Here is a 13837-nt window from a genome sequence, read left to right on the forward strand (position 1 = left end):
ATCATCCTGGCCCAAAGGGGTGGGTGATATTATTATCCTCATTTTAAAGATGAGGAAACTCAGAGAGGTACCTAACCTGTCCAAAGTACTTGGCTGGTAACTGGCAGTGTTGAAATTTAACTATTCTGTTTGCTCCAGAGCCCATGGCGGTAACTGCTATACAGACTGCTTCCAGGGGCAGGCAGCTTATCTACCAGAGTGTACCAGGGATGGAAAAACTATGCATCAAGTGTTTCTCCACTAACAGTGATACTGCTTGGAGATCATAAAATAGTAATAAGCAGATTTAACTTTTCAAAGGTGCTACATGATGACCACTTGGAGCCCCTAAGAGCTAACACAGCACATAATCTCACTCACTCATGTCCATTCTACTTTCGTAGTTTGTAGAGTAAAACCTTAAAGTGGCCTTGCCACACTTGGGGGTGGTTATTTTATTAGTGTCTTTAATTAAAAACACATAAAACTAACAAGAAAGATGGAACAAGGGCATGCAAACACGTACCGTGCTCTAATCTTTCATAGTCTGAATCCAGGAGAAATGTTTTAAAGCGATTAGACACATAGTGGAAAGCCAAGAACTTTAAGTAATAGGGATTGAATTCAAACTCAGTTGGATACTGGTTGTGAACCTGAAACACACAAGGCAAAGGAAAGAGTAAGAATCAAATGGAACAAAAAGTGGATGCCATGCCACTGAGTGCTGACCTGAAATATGCAGGAGACCATTTGGTCACTCAGTCAACTGAATCCCTACCATGAGTGGAAGTCGGAAAGGAACCAGCCTTTTGACAGACACCATGCTAGGGTTTTTTTTTTTTTATAAACGTAATCTCATATAATCTCCATAACAACACTGCAAGATAGGCATTATTTTCTTCCGGCTTTATTGAGATATAACTGACATACAACATTGTGTAAGTTTAAGGTGTACAATGTGATGATTTAATACACATATCTATTGTGAAATGATTATCACAAGAGGGTTAGTTAACACCTCCATAACCTCATACAATTACCTTTTTTTTGGTGGTGGTGAGAACATTTAAGATCTATTCTCTTAGCAACTTTCAACTATAGAATACAGTATTTGTTAACTATAGTCGCCATGGTGTACACTGGATCTCCAGAACTTACTCCTCTTATACCTGGAAGACAAACATCTCTCCATCCCCCCGCCCCCAGCCCCTGGTAACCACCGTTCTACTCTGTTCCTATGAGTAAGGCTTTTTTAGATTCTACCTGTAAGTGAGATCATACAGTATTTATCTTTCTCTGACTTATTTCACTTAGCATAATGCCCTCAGATTCCATCCACATTGCTGCAAGTGGCAGGATTTCCTTTTTTCTCATGACTGAATGAATTTCTCATGTTTATATATATAACATTTTCTTTATCCATGCATCTATAGATGGACACTTACATTATTTCCACTTCTTGGCTATCGTGAATAATGCTGCAATGAATGTGGAAGTACAGATATCTCTTTGAAATAATGACTTCATTCCCTCTAATATATCCGGAAGTGGGACTGCTGGGTCATACGGCAGCTCTATTTTGAACTTTCTGAGGGACCTCCATATTGTTTTCCATAGTGGCTGCACCAGTTTACATTCCCAACAAGGGTTCCCTTTTCTCCACATCCTCACCAACGTTTGTCACCTCTTGTCTTTTTGATAACAGCTATTCTAACAGGTGTGAAGTGATGTCTCGTTGTGGTTTCGATTTGTACTTTCCTGATGATTAGTGAGTGATGAACACTTTTTCATGTACCTTTGGCCGTTTGTATGTCTTTGGAAAAATGTCTATTCAGATCCTGTGAAGATGAGAATTATTACCCTCCCCTCCCCCGCTTTACAAACGAGGAAGCTGAAGATGAGCAAGATTAAATAATTTACCCAAGGTCATTCATAGCAACTAGTGAGCCCAGATATGAACCCTGGCTTGCTAGGCTCCTCGGGCTGTGCCTCCTTCACTACTTTATACTGTGCTAGATACTTGATATGCAAATTATCATAAGTTGTGGTTCTTGCTTTCTAGGCATTTGTGGTGTAATAGTGTGTAATACAGTAAGAAAAATTATACTTACAGAAGTTTGGCAGTGACAGGAATGAGAAGAGAAGGTGGTGGTTTGGGGCGACAGCAAGAGACGTTTTCCTGACAAAAGAAATGTCGGGAAATGTAGGGCAATGTAGAAGGAGCCAACAGAGAGAGAATAAACTGTGGAGAAAGAGCTGATAACTAAGAGAGTAAGGCCCTGGGAAAGCAAGAATGAATGAGGCTAAGGGTCCAGAAACAGGGAACAGCCTTAAAAATGAGGAGGGACAGAAGAGTAGATAAAAAGAAAGGTATGTTCAAGTGCTAAGGGAAGGGGGAGGAGCTTATGCCTTTTAACATTAATTTTCCATCAGTAACTTAGTGAGGTCACTGGGAGAGGAATAAGGATGAGGGAATGACATGGGAGGGTGGGAGCAAGGCAGAGTCCGGAACAGTCACTGAGCTATAGCGTGCTTTAGGCAACCTGTACGCAGACTCCATGGAGCCATCTCATGTGGCAGAAGATAGGCTGATGACCTTGTGGTGCTCTCCAGTCCACCCAGCAATCTCACCTTTGGATTGCTCACTCTCTCATGACCAGTTAGAGAATTTTGCTTGGTTGAGATAAGTTCCAATCATAATTGTATTTACTTAAAAGCTGTTTCAAATGAATACTGCAGGCAGGCTGTCTAAAAGCCAGCTTTCCTCTCCATGTTTTAATTTGGCAATGTAGACCAACACTTGGTCAGCCAAACAGAGCAGACATGTGTGCAGTATGTTGATTACCCAACAGATCAGTGGGAATTTAAAGTCATGATCTGGATATCAGTGATTTTATCAATGTTTATCATTTGATTAGAAACCTAGTTTTCTGTGATGATTAAAGGTTTTTTTTCCTATAACATTTTTTCTGGCTTTTACATTGAACTAAAATTTTAGATCATAAGTAATACAACATAAAATGGATGTTAAGAAGATGTATTAAAACAGAGTTTGACTCTTAAGCAATGGGCTTGTGTACTGTGGACCTGCTTTCTTGACCTGAGCCACTGCCCTTCCAGTTGGTTCTGGTCTCCCCAGGACAGGAACACTTTCCCTGAGACAACTGGGATGTGGCTCTGAATAGCGAGGTTGTGCGCCATATTCTACGTTTTAGAACTTAAACTCTTTAGCCTGGGTTCCTGGTTCAGAATCAGTAGCACCACCTCAAGGGGCTGGTGCACACATGATGGAGGGGGGTGACCTGGATTGTGGGTGGTGTGACAGAAGAAGGAGACAGGTCCAAGAGGATAGAACTTGGCTCTCTACCAATCTGAGAATCTCAGGGAGGAGAATCTGCAATGTGCTTGGGCAGGGTGAGCTCCAAGAACAACTTTGCCCCAACAGCCCCTGGAATAAACCTTGGTAATCACAGGCCAGACCCTTGGCTCACTGTGTCCAGGGGAAGAAGAGTTCAGGGCTATTTCCACTGACCCAGTCCATGACAGTTCAAAAAACTCTTTTAAAAACTTATTAAACAAAGCTCCAGAATAACAAAACATTTCTCTCAATGACTGTTCTCCATAAAAACCACTTGCCTCACACATAACTGTATCTTTCCTTGATTATTCTGATATTTAATGCGCTTAGGAATATAATTTTCATGACCCACTTCTGAGGTAAAGTAGAATGGAAATCATGACGAATACAACCTTAAGTTGAACTTACAGGCATTTCAGGGAGATCAGATGCTAGGACTAGAAGCAGAACTCCTCTACAAGTGGAAAAATGCTTTCATAGCCCACTGTACTGAGTGACTGGCCTCAGCACAAACCCTGCACTCCACAATTATGTTAGAAAAGCTAACACTTCTCCAAGGCCGCTGGCACCAGCCTTGCTTGAATTGGAATTGGTGCTTAGAAAACATTAAGGTGTGAGAGCTTGGGGGCAGCAGTGTCTGCGTCTGTGTGCCACAATGGCACCTGCAGTTGCTAACTGCTTGGGGAAAAAAAACAGTCTGTCCTCATACTGGAGTTAGTTATCAGGTCTGTTGGAAGTGGAAGAGAAGATGCTGAACATTTTTTTTTTTTTTTTTTTTTTTTTTTTACTGTGTAGCAACAGTTTAAGCAACAAGCATATGAAGATTTCTTCAATGAAAAAAAAATCAAATTGACCTGAGTCAAATGCTGGGTTGATTAATGCCTAGATAACCACATTTGGAATCCGACATTAAGAAATACAAGGGATTTTCTGAAATGTCTTTTTACCATAATGAGAAACAAAGACCTGATTGTATTCACAAGACAAAATCTGGTGCTTTCTCCACCATTTAGTCCTACATCCCAGGGACTCAATTTGTCCAGTTAATTGGCTTTTTTTCCTCATCAATGGGACACCTGGCCTCTTCTGCTGTATCCCCCCACAGTGGTCTCCACAAGGCACAATCCACGTGCTTCCTTCTCCTTCTGTTAAGTATTGTTTTAATAGATGAAATGGGATCAGGCCAAAGAGACTGCCTCTAAGAACTTATTACAGGGAATGCATGAGAGTTTAGAGGTTTGTTAGCCGCAGGATTTTTTTTAAACAACTTTAATGAGGTATAACTGACATACAGTAAGCTGCATATATTTAAAGTGTACAATTTGATACCTTCTGACGTCTCCACACATCTGTGAAATCATCACCACAATCGACATAGTGAACATATCATCCATAACTCCCAAAAGTTTCCTTGTGCTCCTTTTGCATCTTCCTGCACCCTCCTCTGCAAGCAATGACTGATTTGCTTTTTGTCATTACAGATTAATTTGCATTTACTAGAACTTTATATAAATGGAATCATAAGTATGTACTCTTTTTTTTTTTTTTTTTTGTTTTGCGGTACGCGGGCCTCTCACTGTTGTGGTCTCTCCCGTTGCGGAGCACAGGCTCCGGACGCGCAGGCTCAGTGGCCATGGCTCACGGGCCTAGCCACTCCGCCGCATGTGGGATCTTCCCAGACCAGGGCATGAACCTGTGTCCCCTGCATCAGCAGGCAGACGCTCAATGACTGCGCCACCAGGGAAGCCCTGTACTCTTTTTTTGTATGCCTTCTTTCACTAAGCATAATTATTTGAGATGCATCCATGTTGTTGGGTTAGCAGTACTAAATTCCTTTCTACAGCTAAATAGTATTCTACTGCATGGATATACCACAATTTGTTTATTCATTCACCTGTGGATGGACATTGGGTTGCTTCTAGGTTTTTGGTTATTACATATAATGTTGTTGTGAACAGTTATGTATGAGTCCTTTTATGGGCATAAGGACTTCATTTCTCTTGTGTAACTGCCTAGGAATGGAATGCTGAATCACCTCGTAGTAGGTAGGTATGTTTAAATTTTTAAGAACTGTTTTCTCAAACAATGGTATAATTTTATATTCCCACCAGCAGTGTTAGAAAGTTCCAGTTCTTCCACATCCTTGCTAACACTTGGGGTGGTCAGTTTTAAAAGTTTAGTCATGAAAATAGGTATTTAGTAATATCTTATTTTGGTTTTAAGTTGCATTTCCTAATGATAAATGATATCAAGTATCTTCATGTGCTAATTTTTCACCTATATATCTTTGATGAAGTCAGTATAAATGTTTTGCCATTAAAAAAAATAGGTTGGTTGTTTCTTATATATTGTTTTGAGAATTCTTTATATATTCTTGATACGAGTCCTCCAGCAGACATGATTTGCAAATGTTTTCTCCCACTCTGATTTGTCTTTTCATTTTCGTAACAGTGATTTTTGAAGAACAAAAGGTTTTAATTTTGACGAAGTCTAATTTATCAATTTTTTCTTTAATGGATGATGCTTTTGGTGTTGAATCTAAGATATCCTTGCCTAATAACCCAAGATCACAAGGATTTCTTCCTATGTTTTCTTCTAGAAGTTTTATAGTAGATCTTACATTTAAGATCTATGATCCCTTTTGAATTAATTTTTATATTGATGCAAGGTATGGGTCAAAGTTAATTTTTTTTTGCATCTGGAAATCCAATTGTCTGGTACCATTTGTTGAAAAGACTAGTCTTTCTCTACCTATTGCTTTACATTTTTTTAATTAAAAATTTTTAATTGAAATATAGCTGATTTTCAATGTTGTATTAGTTTCTGGTGTATGGCAAAGTGGTTCAGTTATATATATATATATATATATATATATATATATATATATATAAAAAATGGTTTATTACAGGACATTGAATACAGTTCCCTGTGCTATATATATATAGTAGGACCTTGCTTTTTATCTATTTTAAATGTAGTAGTTTGTATCTGCTAATCCCAAACTCTTAATTTATCCCTCCCCACCCCCTTTACTCTTTGGTAACCATAAATTTGTTTTCTAGGTCTGTGAGTCCGTTTTTGCTTTGTAAATAAGTTATTTGTATCATATTTTAGATTCCACAAATAAGTAACATCGTATTTCTACCTATTACTTTTGCATCTTTGTCAAAAATCCGTTGTCCGTATATATGTATGGAACTATTTCTGGACAGTATTCCATTGATCTGTTTGTCTGTCTTTGTACCAATTACCACACTGTCTTGATTATTATACTTTTATAATAATATCAGATAGTGCTAGTCCTCCACTTTTGTTCTTTTTCAAAGTTGTTTTGGCTATTCTAGATCCTTTGCATTTCCATATGGATTTTAGAATAAGTTTGCCAATTTCTACAAAATAGCCTCCTAGGAGTTTTATTGTGATTACACTGAATCTTTAGATTAATTTGGGGAGACTGACATCTTAACAACATTGAGTTTTCTGATCCATGAACAACAGGTATTTCTCGATTTATTTAGGTCTTTAATTTCTCTTAGTAATGTTTTATAGTTTCAGTGTCCAGGTCTTTAATGTATTTTGCTGGATTTCTTTCATGTTTTTTGATACTGCTGTAAATGGTAATGATTTTTAAGTTTCAGTTTTCCAATGGTTTATTGCCAGTATTGATTTTTGTATACTGAGCATGTATTCTGCAGCCTTGCTAAACTCATTTATTCTAGTAGCTTTTTTTCTTTTATGGGGGGGGCAGGGATAGATTCCATGGACCATCATGTTATTTGTGAATAAAGATAGTTTTACTTTTCCCTTTCTAGCGTGGATGTCTTTTTAAAATCATTTAATTTTTTTCCCCAAATGTTCAATTTAATTAAAAAAAAATTTATTTTGGCTGTGCCAGGTCTTAGTCGTGGCACGAGGGATCTTCATTGTGGCATGTGGACTCTTAGTTGTGGCATGCGGACTTCTTAGTTGTGGCACGCAGACTCTTAGCTGCGGCATGTGAGATCTAGTTCCCCGACCAGGAATGAAACCTGCGCCCCCTGCATTGCAATCATGGAGTCTTACCCACTGGACCACCAGGGAAGTCCCATGAATGTCTTTATTATTACCATTTTCTTGCCTTATTGCATGGCTATGACCTTTAGTACAATGTTGAATAGAGGTGGTGAAGCAGGCATTCACATCTTGTTCCTGATCTTAGGAGGAAAGTGTTCAGTCTTTCACTATTAAGTATGATGTTAGCTGTACTTTTTTTTTAATAGATACTATTTTTAGTTTGAGAAGATTCCTGAGAATTTTCACAAGGAATGGATATTGTATTTTCTGCATCTATTGAGATGATGTATGGTTTTTTTAAAGTTCCTTAATATGGTGAGTTACACTGATTGATTTCAAATGTGAAACTGACTGTGCATTCCTGGAATAAACCCCATTTGACCATGGTATATTACCTTTTAAATATATTGTTGAATTTGATTTGCTGAAATTTTGTTTAGAAAATTTGAATCTATGATCATCAGGGATACTGATCTATAGTTTTCTTTCCCTGTCTTTGTCAGACTTGGGTAATGCTGGCCTCATAGACTGAGTTGGGAAGTACTCCCTTTGCTTAAATTTTCTGTTAAGAGTTTTTGTAGAACTGCTATTATTTCTTCCTTAAATACTTGGTAGAATTTACCAGTGAAGCCACCTAGGCCTGAAGTTTTCAGTGTGGAAAGATTTTAACTACAATTTCAATTTCCTTAATAGACATAAGCGTATTCAAGTTATGTATTTCTTCTTGAGTGAGTGGGGTAGTTTGTGTCTTTCAAGGCATTTGTCCATTTCAACTAAATTTTTAATTTTATTGATGCAAAATTGTTCACAATATTCCCTTATGGTCCTTTTAATATCTGTAGAATCTGTAGGGATGTTATCATTCTCATTTCTAATATTGGTAATTTGTGTCTTTTCTTTGATCGGTCTGGCTAGAGGTTTATTAATTTTATTGATCTTTTCAAACAAAAGCTTTTGGTTTCATTAGTTTTATTCTTGGCCACAAGATCTGGGGGGCCTAAAGGCAAGTCTGTTTCAAATAAATTTAGCCTTATTGTATTATGTAGAATTGGGAATGACAGGCATCTCAGCCTACAAATTAATTCTATGTGAGCATTTCCCCAAATATGCTGATGAATAGAGTTTTAGGCCTCTTTCAGTCATCATCTGGATTCTGTTGTTCAAAATAATTTTGCATTTATCTTGATGAAGAGAAAAAATATACAGATTTAAAATACTAAGACTAAGCTGTTTGAAGCATTTTGGTCTTGTTTTCCATTATGGAGTAAAATCTGCCAATTTCACTTATTTATAGGAAGAGAATCTGAAATGGAATTTGGAGAAATATGAATTTATAGGGTCTTATTTTTTGCCCATATGCCATTAAGTACTTTGTAAAATTTAAAGGCCCATAAAAGTAAGCTATGACTCAAATCCCAGGAAAGATCAACATTTTGGGAATAAAATATAATAAGTTAAAAGTGGATTTTGCTTTCAGGAATTAGAAATATTAAGCTACAAGAGACCCTATTTTTAATGGTATCAACATTTTAAAAATTATGGGTATGTTAGACACACCCTAGAAAAATAGGTAGCTAACACTAGTTTTTGTTATTTCATAGATTAAGATTTAATAAACATTAATTGTATACCTTCTGTACTGTGCCAATCACTTCACATAAGATTTTTAATCCTTCTGCGATATATACATATATAAAGAAATTGAAGCACAGAGAGGCTGAATAATTTGTTAAAGATCAAAAATTAGTAAATGAGACTGATAGGCAAACTCAGACTTACTTTATGGGCTCAAATATTAAAAGCTTTAATGTGAAGTTGCTTTGTTATAAATCAGCTTGGAGTGTGTCAACTTTTGCCAATTTTCAGTTGACTGGGAAGCAGGCAGACACCAGAAACTCTTGAATACACCATGAATCAATTAACTGCAGTTATTATGCCAATATGCATGGATAAATTTTAGAGTAATAGACCTATGTGAGGGCGACTTAGCTCCTCACACATGCACTCACAGGGAAAGCTCGTATCTTTAAAAGGCAAATAGGTTTTCTCTTTGGAATAGGACCTAGCATAGTGCTGGCATATGGTAACTGTAGGGAGAATCATACCACAAAACCAGACCAGAGTGAGTCAATTTACAATTTGAATAAACTTCAAAGGCAAAGTTATAACGGTTACTTGCTTTTCTCAAAGTAGCAAATAATGAGAAAGTTCTAAGACGCACTCAAAGATTTACTCTAATGCTGGAATAAAGGAGATGCTTTTCGTATACGTCATGCTTTCATTCATATTATACATATCTTTTCCCTTAGTATTATAAAAAGAAATTTTAGGTAAAAAAAATTTTTGTTTTGTATTTGGATGTATTTTCCTTCTGAATTTGGTTCAACTATTTTAAGAAAAGGAAGCATCCTGTAATGATATCATTTGAGCTAAGCCAATTTCTTTTAGAAGCAACAAAAAATCTGCCAGATGTTGCTATTATGAAACTGTGATCTAGCATTTATAATTCATCTGACACCTGGATACACTGGCACAAACAATGGCTTTTTATATGATGAGGCAGTTCTAATTTGAGATCAGCGCTTCATTTGTTTTCTTTGTAACTCTATTAGTACTAATGGGCAAGTCTAGGCATACGTCCATGGACTGCCTTTTGGCATTCGGTATGTTAGAAAAGGTTAATAAGCAGGGAACACATTCCACCTGGGGAAGTTTTGCTAGCTGCTGCATAATTTTGCACTTATTTTTAAAAATGTTGTTGAGGCTTGGCTCTGTTTTGTGCTCCTGAGAGACTGAGGATAGCACTAATTCGAACTGTCTGGCAAAAGCCAGAGTCATGTAGAGCATTAGTGTTCACTTGAAAGGTATTCGAAGAAGGCATTTTCTAATGCCTAAAACCACTATGTAGGAGATGATGAAACGCTACCTTATAATTAAGTCAGCAAGAGTCAAAAGCTCTATTTGTTAACTACAGTCTTCTGTTTTTGAATGAATAAATTGTCCCTTTTCAGCACAAAATAATCTACTTCACCAAAACTGACACCTATCATAGCCAAGCATTCTTTAAATACTGCAATTAATGTCATACACTCACTTTGCCATGACTTGCCTGAACTTAGGTTATTATGTGTGAGAGTATTAAGTTGAAGGGTTCAGACAAAGTTTTAAAAATTTATATTTTAATTTTTTTTTAATGTAGTATGACCAGATTTGAAATCATACTAAAGGGGTCTTCAGACCCGGAACAATATTATTTTCTACAGTTTGTGAAGCATTCACTTACAAATAATTGAGTTTTCATTAAAAGTCAACTTTTGTTTTCAGTTTCAGAACTGAAATTTCTTACTGATTGTGAGTAGATTCTTTTGCTGACTCTAATATTTAGGTATGCAGAATTCTGCAAGTTGAATATGGGTATTTAACACATTTAATACTGTATTTAACTTAAGCCAAATTCAGCCATACAAACTCAGTCCCCAGCAACTCTCCCTCAATTAAAGGAAAGGAATTTTTAAAAGATAAAAGTTGAAAATGAGGTGGGGAGAAAGGGAGGGGAGACAGTAGCAGGCCAAGAAAATTCAGAAAGATGGAAAACAGAAGGAAGAATAGCAGAAAATGACAGGAGATGAGAAGCTACACTGGGATGAAAATGATTTGAAAAGGTAACAGTTTGCCCTGTAAACCCAGAAAGGCTCAGGACTCAGAGGCCCAAGTCCTATATAGGAGGAAAAGGGGGGCTAAAAATGAGAACTAGTTTTAAGTCTAGAAAGGCAGTGGTGAGACCTCCAGGGTCCTTTCCTATCTCATGTAGTCTTTCCTGCCTCATGACTACCTTCTTGCAAGCAAGAGATTAGAGGTTTGTTCTCTGGAAAAACCAAACTTGATAAGTTCTGGACTTGGGAACACCATGCACAACTGGGTTAATGATGAGACTGAAAACAGTACAGAAAAAGTAAAACTCTGCACACTTAACTGGGATTTCCCTGGACCAGGCAGCCAGGGTTATAAGTACTTTCCTGGGTATCACAATGGCAAATTTTTCTCTAGAGAAACTAGAGAGCTGCTGGGTTTTTTTTTTTTTTTTTTTAGAACTCCAGTTTACTAAGAAGCTGGACTTACTAATTAAAAATTTTTTTTCATATTCAGTGAAGTATAATTTAAATATACTAAAATTTCCCTATTTTAAGCCTACAGGTTGATTAGTTTTGGTCACTGTTCATTTGGTTATACATTTGTATAACCACCACCACAGTGAGGATACAGAACAGTTCCCTCATCCTATAAAGTTTGCTCATGTCCTTTCGAAGTCGACCCCCTCCCCTGACCACTGGTACCAGGCAACCACTGATCTGTTTTTCTACCACTACCATTTTGCCTTTTGTAGGGTTTCCTATAAATGAAATCATATATTGTGTAGTCTGTAGTCTTTTTTACCCATTTTTCCCCATTTTTATTGAGAAATAATTGGCATACATCACTGTATAGGTTTAACGCTACAGCATGATCGTCTGAATTACATATACTGTGAAATGATGACCACAATAGGTTTAGTTAACATCCACCATCTCATATAAATAAAAAGAAAAAAATTTTTCTCCTTGTGATGAGATTTTTTCTTTTATTTTATAAATTTATTTATTTATTTTTGGCTGCATTGTGTCTTCGTTGCTACGTGCAGGCTTTCTCTAGTTGCGGTGAGCGGTTTTCTCATTGCCGTGGCTTCTCTTGTTGTGGAGCACAGGCTCTAGGCGCACAGGCTTCAGTAGTTGTGGCACTCAGGCTCAGTAATTGTGGCTCGCAGGCTCTAGAGCTCAGGCTCAGTAGTTGTGGCACATGGGCTTAGCTGCTCCATGGCATGTGGGATCTTCCTGGACCAGGGCTTGAACCTGTGTCCCCTGCATTGGCACGCAGATTCTTAACCACTGTGCCACCAGGGAAGTCCCTTATGATGAGATTTATCTGACTTTTTTCATTGATCATGATTTTAAGACTCATCCATATTGTTGTGTGTATTAACATTTCATTCCTTTTGCTTGCTGAGTAGTATTCCATTGCATGCATGTACCAGAATTTGTTCATCTGTTCACCAGCTGATGGACAATTGGTTTGTTTTTCATGCTACTCCTTTATAGTCGCACCCATTCCCCTCCCCCACTATCTCCAAACCCTCACAACCAATAATTTATTCTCTATCTCTATAATCTTGTCATTTTGAGAATGTTACATAAATGGAATCATACAGTATGTGACCACTGGAGATTGCGTTTTCTTCACTCAACATCATGCTCTTGAGATCCATTCAAATGGTCGCTTGTATCAGCAGCTCACCCCTTTTCATTGCTGAGTAGTGTTCCATGGTATGGATGCACCAGTTTGTTTAGCCATTTACCTGTTTCAGGACATTTTGTCCCCTCCCTCCTGCAATTTCTGGCTATTATAAATACAACTTCTATAACAATACTTTCATATTTGAACCAAGTTTCTTACAAAAAGCATACTGTTACGTCATGTTTTATTTAGACCATTTCCATTTTTAATGCAATTATTGGTATGTTAGGGCTGAAGTCTGTCATTTTACTTTTTGTCTTCAGTTTGTTCTATTTTTTTTTTCTTTCTGTTTTCTTTTCCCTGCCTTCTGTGGATTACCTGAACATTTGTTAGAATTTTATTTTGATTTATCTATAGTGTTTTTGAGTGTATGTCTTTATGTAGCTTTTTTAGTGGTCATTCTGGGTATTACATTACATATCTTGTTACTGTCAACTGGTGTTGACATTTTAGTGAAGTGTAGAAACCTTACTTCCCTTTACATCCCTTTGTGCTCCCCCACTTATAATTGTCTTAACTATTTCCTCTACATATATTGAGAACATCAAAACCTGTTATAATTTTTGCTTCAACCATCAATTTAGAAAACTGAGGAGGAGAAAAGTCTATTGTATTTATCCATATTTTACTTTCTGTTGTTCTTTTTTCCTTCCTGATATCCCAAGATTCCTTCTTTTATCATTTATTTTCTGCTCGAATAATTTCCTTTAGCCATTTACATCTATGATCCATTTCAGGTAAATTTCTGTGAATGATGTAAGGGTCAGGGTTCATACTTTTTTTTTTTTTTTTTTTGCGTTACGTGGGCCTCTCACTGCTGTGGCCTCTCCCGTTGCGGAGCACAGGCTCCGGATGCACAGGCTCAGCGGCCATGGCTCACGGGCCCAGCCACTCCGCGGCATGTGGGATCTTCCCGGACTGGGTCACGAACCCACGTCCACTGCATCAGCAGGCGGACTCTCAACCACTACGCCACCAGGGAAGCCCCATACTTTTTTATATAGATATACAGTTATTCCAATACCATTTGTTGAAAAGTTTCCTTTCCCCATGTCTCATTTTATAATTGTTTTCTGTGGGGGAAGTTGTCATTAGAGTTTTAATCCCTCATTTGTGGAA

The 13837-nt window shown here is 37.4% G+C and overlaps 1 protein-coding gene across 2 annotated transcripts in view; it reads right to left on the minus strand.

Moving 5' to 3' along the window:
* The window catches only part of SBF2 (SET binding factor 2), a 460581-nt gene that overhangs the window by 12245 nt on the left and 434499 nt on the right, over positions 1-13837 (minus strand). For both annotated transcript variants that reach the window (XM_082844306.1, XM_082844309.1), the window contains one exon: positions 506-632. In XM_082844306.1, the coding sequence (XP_082700432.1) occupies positions 506-632 (127 nt within the window). The remainder of the gene's footprint in view (positions 1-505; positions 633-13837) is intronic.

Source organism: Leucopleurus acutus, assembly GCF_964270905.1.
Source record: "Leucopleurus acutus genome assembly, chromosome: 8".
Taxonomy (NCBI): domain Eukaryota; kingdom Metazoa; phylum Chordata; class Mammalia; order Artiodactyla; family Delphinidae; genus Leucopleurus; species Leucopleurus acutus.